This window comes from Arachis duranensis, chromosome 1 (genome assembly GCF_000817695.3).
Source record: "Arachis duranensis cultivar V14167 chromosome 1, aradu.V14167.gnm2.J7QH, whole genome shotgun sequence".
Classification (NCBI taxonomy): domain Eukaryota; kingdom Viridiplantae; phylum Streptophyta; class Magnoliopsida; order Fabales; family Fabaceae; genus Arachis; species Arachis duranensis.
This window is the reverse complement of record NC_029772.3, coordinates 1,234,455-1,243,060: the sequence shown is the minus strand read 5'-3', so window position 1 is coordinate 1,243,060 and position 8,606 is coordinate 1,234,455. Positions and strand designations below refer to the sequence as shown.

Sequence of the window (8,606 nt, the reverse complement as noted above, 5' to 3'; positions counted from 1 at the left end):
TATATAAAAAATAAGTTAAATAAAATATGTATTTATACACAAATAAATAATAACTAATTTAATAATTAATTTTTAATATAATATTTTTATTTTTGTTTTTATCACGGGCCACTAATCCTAAGTCATCTAATTTCTTTTTTATAATATTCTTTACTCATTCATATCCCTTATCTCCTTACATCTTTTCTTCTAATCATTTTCGTGCACAATTCTCATATGTACTACTATTATGTTTTCTTGGAGTAATTATTCAAATAGATTATCAAAAATTTTCAAGACAGATATTTTAGTCTCTAATTAAACTTTTAACTATAACACGTGTACATCAAATTCTTAATATTATGTTAGATATACAAATATTTAATAAATTTTATTATAAAGTAATTAAATTCTAAAAAATACCATGTGTACGAGAGAGGTAATAACTTTTGACTACTCACAGAAAATAAAAATTTATGCAGCAAAGCGATATAGAGTTTCTTAAGGAGGTGTTTAACTGATTATTCATTTCTTGTAAATAAAACTTACAAATCCAGAAATAATCAAATGGTTATTCGTAGATGGTAAAATTTTAAGAAGCATTCCACCATGATGATGACTTGGTATCACTCATCATTACCTTTTGTGATTGCAAACTTGTTATTCTCTTCTACTTTTTTCCAGGGAGCAGATTTGTTAGTTGCAGGGACAAAGGCACCGTAGTTATTGTAAGCTTTCTTAGGAGTAGAGACCTTTTTAGGAGTACACACCTGTCATATTTATTTTCTCAGAAAACAAAAACTTTAGTAAAAACAATGCTTTTTGTATAAACAAGACAAGAAATAATTGTCAAAATATACGTATAAACTTAGGTGCAGTCGACTTCACGTGGAGTTGATAGCTAAGAGTCGTTAGATGATTTGATTGAGTTGACTAAATTTTCATTTAATGACTTTCAACTATCAACTTTATATGAAGTCGACTACATCTAAGTTTTCACCAAAAATATATTAATCAAACAAAAATGATACGAATGGAAATTACAAATTAGTACGTAGCATACCTCAGCTGAAATGGTAGACACTTGTGAGGTGGCAGCCCCCCCAAGCTTTGGAGTCTCAGGTTCCTAAACAAGCTAATCGGTTACGGTTACTTTCGTAATTCAGTAATAACAAAATGAAAATAAAGATAACAAAGAAATGATTTTAAAAAGGTGAAAATTCAGGTAAAGTCGACTTCGTGTGAAGTTGATATCTGAGAGTCGTTAGCTAAAAATTTAATCAAATCAGTTAAATCATCTAACGGCCCTCAGATATTAACTTTACGTGAAGTCGACTACACTTGAGTTTTCACTTTTTTTAAAATATAACAGATGCAGAAAGATACTTGAAAAACAGAAAAAGCTATCATACCTCATTTTTGCTCTCTGGAATTGTCTCAATTTTATGGTTTGATCTTTTATGGAACCCATTCTGAACCATCTGTAAATCCATATATAAATTAAAATATATGGATTCAAAAATGAACAGAAACTTAAATTTTTACTAAATGTATTTGGTTTGAGTTTTTAATAACTTTTAGTTTTTATTTTACATCATATTTTTTGTTTTTCTATTCACAAAATTTTATAAACAGAAAATACTAAAAATGAAAATCAAACCAAAGAAACAATTAACAATGGTTTGGACGAAGCTACCATCATTATATCTGGATCCTTCCATGGACCCTTATCAGAATGCATGCAGCCTCCATGATCAGCACAGGTACAAGTACCTCCTAAAAACTCTGGTAACTCACTATGAATGCAAAAGTAATGGATAAGAACAATGTAGAGTGTAAAAATTAAAAAGGGATTAAAAGTAATTAGAGTTATATGGCTCACCTAGCATCAATCACTTCTAGCAATTTGCTTTGATACTTGTTGCCAAGTACCTGTAAATGTAGAATTAATTTTAGTTTAAATCCTACTTTCCTTGAGAAAACTAAAGAGAATTAATTAGCATACAATCTTTGTTCTTACATGGATCTTAGATGTGGTTTTTGGGTCAAGGAAGGATTTGACAGTGCTCCATAACATTCTGAATCCAGAACCAGCATTGATGATGTACATTTGGCTCAAGGTCTACAATAAAAGACCCAATTTAATGATATTAAAATTAAATTCTCTACTTCGACATAATTAAACATTTAATCGAGACATAAACTCTTTTATAATCCATATTTACTATAACAAAAGCAGGGGAAGGACTTACTTCAGGATAGTTGTCGCCATCAATCTTCTGAAGGGCAGTGATGAGCTCTCTGGCATGTTTGCTGAAGTTCTTAAGCCCCTGCGACATGCGTCAAAACAAAAATTAATAAGTATTATGTAGATTAAATGTCATACTTGATCACTTAATCCTTTTCTTTCTCATATAGTTATCAAGGTTCATTTTCTTTTAACAATAACACACTATCCAAGCCATGCTGCCTAAATTGTAGGTTTTGAAAGTTTGACCATCCATATTTGGAACTTTAAAACTTTCATTGAAATTCAATTAGAGTTCAAATAATATTGCAAAATAACATATTGATACACAATATATAATTTTATTTAAAGAAACCTTTTATTTTTATTTTTATCAAGTTTTTTGAACATATTAACTCTGTAAATTTTCACTAATTCAAATATTTTGATAGTTAAGTTTAACTAAAAAGTCAATTTTTTCCAATAGTTTTTTTAAAATGATATTTTTATTTTAAAACTTAAATATTTTAAAAAAATGAGAATTAAAAAAATTTAATATTGATTAATTAAAAATTAATTATTTATACACATTCTTATTAGTATTTTAACTAATGCTTGAACAATCAATTTTTAATCAATACACATACAAAATAAATAAATCACCAAAATTATTAGATGATTTGATATATTTAATTAAATTATTATCTAAAAATTCTCGACTATTATTTTTGCATAAAACAACTTCATGTAATGAATGATTATTTTCTAATTAATCAGTCTTGATTGACTAGTGCAGTCCAATTCTGACACACCAATTTAGAATTATAAGTATTTGTAAGAGCATACCACTCCCTGCACATCAAGGATGGTTGTACTTTGATCAATGTGTTTCTTTGCAGCAATGGAACAAGCTGCAAACTTGATATCAAAGGTTTTCTCAAACTCCTTGACATGGTATTTGATGTAACGATCCATGGTTGTGACTTGCAAAAGCTTGGTGACATCTACTTGCCCTATTCTCTCGATATACACTGGTCGTCCTTCTTTGTCTACACCATGGTGTCCATGAGGATAATATTTCAACACTTCATCGATTTCCTTGAATTCAAAGTCCTAGTACCAAAAATATATAATTATATTAAATAAAAGAAAAAGGAATAATGTTAAACAAGGAGAGTGCATGCAAGCTTTCAAACTAAATACCTCAACGATTGTGTCAGCACCGAATTCCTTCCTCCACTTAAGCATGTCTGCCCACATTTGCTTTGATTTCTCTAAGTCAAATTTCCTAGCCTTCAGGAACCTATTACACAAATACAACAACATGAAATCAATTTTTAATTTGGGGTAAGTTCTATTTGTGTTCCTAACGTTTAAATCGTCCTATTTATATCCCTAAGGTTTATAAAAGTGATTCAATGTTATCATACTATCAATTATACTAACAAATCAGATTATATTTTTCAATTATTCTCACTTGGATGTATTCATTCTCAATTAGGTTTCACTTGAATGTGTTCGATTTTAATATTATACCCACTATTTGTGTTTGGATTCAATTATGTCCTTAGAAAAGTAAATTATGTAAATGTTGTAGGAATTAGTTTCAACTTTTGATGAGCTATTTTTCGGAGTGGATCATTGATTTTATCCGAAACATTTGTATTCTAATTTCGAGAAGAAATTTTTAAAGTTCAAACTAAAACGTTCGTGATGTGTAATTAACGGCAGGATAATATTGAGTCACTTTTACAAACGTTAGGGATACAAATAAGACGATTTAAATGTTAAGGACATAAATAGAATTTGAGAACAAAAATGATACTTTACTCTTTTAGAAAATACTTATTGATCTTAACTAATATTGACAAGAAGTTCTTAAAAAGTGTGTATTGACGAGTTACCAATTGATTTTTAATTGATGGCTAAAAATAATAAATTCTCATAGTCCTGTAATATTTTTTTTGTTAACAATTATCTTTTCAATTATGATGAAGCTTTGTAGCATGCATTACTAAGAATGAACCTGAGCAACATGTGATAGTCATCGTGCTTGGAAGGGAGAAGCTCATCCAAAATGAGAGCTTGGCGAAACTCATCAACAATTTTAGCCTCACCAGCATCACGAAAATCCTCTATTTCAAGGGACATAACCTTGCTACTACTTCGCCTCCCCTTCCTCTTGAAAGAATTTCTCAGTTTCTTTTTCAACGAACCCACCCGGTCAGTCTTTTCTAAGACTGCAACATAAACAATCATAATAATAAGTGAATATTTCATAAATCATCTTCGTTCATAAGGTAATGGCTGGTTTAAATTCAAACCTGCCGGGGGAGAAAGAGGTGCAGACATATTGTTGCTTTTGTTGAATGCTTGTGCTTGGTATTCAGGATAATCAAGCACTCATCATACAAATGTCTCCAACCTGCAAAACCCAGCAACAAATTATTATTCATCATGAAGATGCAATAAAAGATGTGCAGAAATTTGGGGAAAGAAAATGACCTCTTGAGATTGAAGGGGGAAGGGGAAAGGAAAGAGAGAGAGAGAGGTTATAAGAAGAGAGGGTAATCCTGAAAATAGGTTTGTAGTTTCTGATGAGACAGTGAGGCTCCGCGATGTCCACAACATTGACCAAGTCAGATATAAGATATAGAATGAAGGACCGTTAATATTGTTTCTATAATATATGTTTTCTATTTGGAGATACAAACACATTAACAAGGGTTTTACTTGGCCGAAACTTTAGCCTAATAACTCTCTTCCTTAGCTTGCTTCCTAGCTAGTACTAATAATCTTACATCATGCATGGTTCAATTAAATAAATCACGCTTTTTCTATTTTGTGGAATTCAAAACCATGGGATTATTGCATCATTGTCCTCTGCGTCTTGTGTATGCAGGTATTTGCGATTCTTATAACTAAACATGTTGATGATGCTTGGTTTAATTTGTGGCATCCCATTTCTGTTTATAATGGGGTAAGACCAAAATTTTAGGAATCAAAACATTTTAAAGTAATACTAGGGAATGAAGTTTGCGACGATGTGATGTATCCCTGGAGAAGAAGCTTTGCTTAGGTAATTAGTAATAGGCTTTTTGTGTCAATATTCTGTCTTGTTTATGCCTTTTAGTTAATAACAAAAATTTAATTTTTTTCATGGCAATGTCTTAGAAATAGTTAAATTTTTGTCTTGTTATGGTTGGTTAGGGCGGTGTCTTTGTTTTTGTTTTATGTACCAGACGGTTTGTTTTTAGGATTATGCTAGGTAACCAATAACTTTTTTTGAATAATATGAACAACCACCAATCAAATCAAAATACACTACACCTCTAAATTACCCACCTAAAATCTTAATATTAGAATAACCATCTGCACACATAATCATCTTTGTAGTACTAAGGGTTCCTGAACATGTTAGATGAGATAGAGAGAGAGAGCAGGAAGAATTTATGGGTTAATTCTGTTATTGATGCAGAATTGAATTATTTACTTATATAAGTTCACTTATTTATAGGTGTATTGTATGTAAGGAATAAAGCCTATTACTATATCAAATATAAGTAAATGAAACTAACTTAATTATACAATTGAGTAAGCTAACAACGCATCCTCTCTCAAGTTGAAATAAACAAAACTGAGGTGCTGAGAGCGCCTTGGTGAAAATATTTATGACTTATTGGTGCTTCCTGGGAATATACACTAGCTTCACAATGCGAGCTTCTACTTTCTTCCTGATAATAAAGTGATAGTAGATCTCTCATAAAGTGCTGGATTAGTTGCCATGTGAATGTTAGAAATGTTGTGGTAGAAAAGGTGTATTTTCTTTGGGTTAAAGAGATGCACTACTTAAATTCATGCTGCATTAGTGTGGCACAAAACTTTGTAAACCATTGACGTGAAGCTTGTCGAAGGCCATATAGAGACTTTTATATAACCTTATCCACTAAGAGGTCATCTGGCAACTTTTCCTTTTGTTCTGTGCGTGCTTCTAAAGAAAGTTTGTCAAAATTTTAGAAAGGAGCATCAGCTTTCCGAGAAAGAAAAGAATATCTTTAGGGTGGGAATCTCACTAGTGTTCAAGTTAAGACTGCAAGTCGCATGCTCATTATCGATCACTGTGAGGGGAGCAATAAAAACCAAAATCAATCAGAAGCATCCTGCCCAGTGACATGTAGTTGGTTCTGTAAGAGAGATGGAGTCTGCTAATTGAAACGAAATTGTGGGAGTGAAGTTTGAAAATGACAAGAGTGCAACAGGTGGAAGGTCTCCTTTCACGTTCATACAAGCCATGCCAATTTTAACAACAATCTTACTTACTAGCAAATATTATTATTTTGAATTAATATTTGACTAATAATAGTTTATATCTATATTTATAGATATTTATACATAAAAATATATAATTTATATTTATATTTAGTAGCAAAATTTTAATTTGACAATAAAGTCATAATCTTCCAAATTTTTTACAAAAAAATTTGTAGTTTTTGTATATTAAAAAAATTTAGTTCAAGTGACATACTTCTTTTTTTTTCTCTCATTAGAGCTAGTATGTTCAATACTCACTACTTGCATTTACTTACTTATTTTTAGTTCCATTACTGAAAGAAAAAAACTCCTATGATTCTATAACCAAATAAAAATAGAATCAAATTGCCTCTCAATTGAAAAATAAAAAACGCTAATAGTAATATCTAATAAGAATAACACCGTAGCAAGTTAAACAATTGACACGATATTTTTAGAATTGAATAGTAAAGTCAGTGATGAAAATAATAAAAATAAGATTAAGAAATAAAATGAAGGATAATTTTTTTATAGATAGTTTGGTTAGTTATCTTGAGAAATTTTTTTAAAAAAATTTAGTTCATCAAAATTTACATCCATGAGTCAATACAATTTATATCCACATTTTTCAAAATTTATACATATAAATTAATAAAATTTATTTATTAAAAATAATTTAATATTTATACTAATCAAATAATAACCAAAATTATTAAAAACTACTGATCTCCTAAAATTTTTGTAGTTTTAAATTATCTCAATACCATGAAACATGATACTTGACATCTTCACTAGTATCAAGACACGAGTTGGACAAATATTACTAAAGAAAGTATGAGAAAATAATTATATGTATGAACAATGTGAATAATGGTTTAAAATTAGAAGGTGAATTATAATTAAAATTTAGATTTTTTTATTAATTATCTAATTAAAAAATTTTGAATTTTAAAAAATTAGGATTTGCAGTTAAAAAAGAATGGATCCTTTCAATTCTTTTAACAATTAAGAGAGTAAAGTGTGATCTCTCACCATTAGTTTTATAAATGAGACAAAAAATAAATATGAGAAAGAGCAATGAAGGGTTAAAGATCACACTTTACACTCTCAATTTTTTTTTTTAACAATTGAGAGAATTCATTATTCTCACAGTTAAACCCATTCCCACTACAGACAGTTACTCCTAATATCATCGTTTTCTCCCCGTCTCTTATATACCCTCTCGCAGCGCGGCCTCACTTGAGCCGTTCAAACCAAGGGCTCTCGGCTAAAAGTTCCAACGCGGTCATTATCTTCGACCGACGCCGCCGCTACCACCACTCACACCACTGCCACCTCAAGTTGTCCCCCTTGGTCCTCCGTCTCTCGGTGATCTCCGGTCCCCTTCTTCTCGACGCGTTCCCTTTGGCGCTGTTGCAACCCCCCGACAGACCTTGCAAACGCCACCCTAGGTTCCAACCGACGCTATTGCGTTCTCCTGCAAACACCACCGCAACATCAAATAAGTGTCGCTCGTCATCCGTAACCACGCGACACTCTTCGGCAGCCCAACCGCAACTTCTCCGCGACACTCTTCGGCAACCCAACCGTGACTTCTCCTTGGCGCTGCACCTCCCACCAGTCGTGCCACTAGGGACACAGCCAAGAGCCGTCACCATCGTAGCCTCACCATAAATAGCAAGCCCCTCGTTCTCCTCATGGCGCGCCGCACCAGTCCCGAACAGCCTCCTTTGCGCGCTGCCAACCCGCCGCGTCCAGCCTCTCCGCGAATATTCGATCACGCCGCACCAGCTCCAAACAGTCTCTTTCGCGCTGCCCACCCGCCGGCGGCTGTGCAGCCTCCCCTGCAGCCCACTGCGTTCACCATCCCAGTGTCACCATCCGCGACAAATCTGATCAACATACAGGGACGTTCTTCTTCTATTTCGATTGTCAGTTTAAGATGGTCATTTTAATAAGTATGCGGATCGTTATTTTAATTCTTACGTGAATAATTATTTTGATTGGATTATGTTTGGTTATATATAATTAAAATATATGGATGTTCAATTCATTAGGTATTCGGATGATTATTTTTATCTTTAAGTGGATGGTTATTTTTACTAGGAGT

The 8,606-nt window shown here is 32.1% G+C and overlaps 1 protein-coding gene across 1 annotated transcript in view; it reads right to left on the bottom strand.

Moving 5' to 3' along the window:
- Nucleotides 1-4,916, bottom strand: part of LOC107486156 (phosphatidylinositol/phosphatidylcholine transfer protein SFH12) — a 6,129-nt gene extending 1,213 nt beyond the window's left edge. Inside the window, exons 1-12 of the mRNA XM_021142825.2 lie at nucleotides 4,712-4,916; nucleotides 4,531-4,631; nucleotides 4,233-4,446; nucleotides 3,410-3,509; nucleotides 3,053-3,319; nucleotides 2,232-2,309; nucleotides 2,000-2,101; nucleotides 1,862-1,911; nucleotides 1,676-1,775; nucleotides 1,392-1,460; nucleotides 1,043-1,105; nucleotides 620-749 (exon numbers count right to left, since the gene is read on the bottom strand). Coding sequence (XP_020998484.1) covers nucleotides 620-749; nucleotides 1,043-1,105; nucleotides 1,392-1,460; nucleotides 1,676-1,775; nucleotides 1,862-1,911; nucleotides 2,000-2,101; nucleotides 2,232-2,309; nucleotides 3,053-3,319; nucleotides 3,410-3,509; nucleotides 4,233-4,446; nucleotides 4,531-4,558 — 1,201 coding nt within the window. The 5' untranslated portion in view covers nucleotides 4,559-4,631; nucleotides 4,712-4,916. The remainder of the gene's footprint in view (nucleotides 1-619; nucleotides 750-1,042; nucleotides 1,106-1,391; nucleotides 1,461-1,675; nucleotides 1,776-1,861; nucleotides 1,912-1,999; nucleotides 2,102-2,231; nucleotides 2,310-3,052; nucleotides 3,320-3,409; nucleotides 3,510-4,232; nucleotides 4,447-4,530; nucleotides 4,632-4,711) is intronic.
- Between the last annotated feature and the right edge of the window lie 3,690 nt (nucleotides 4,917-8,606).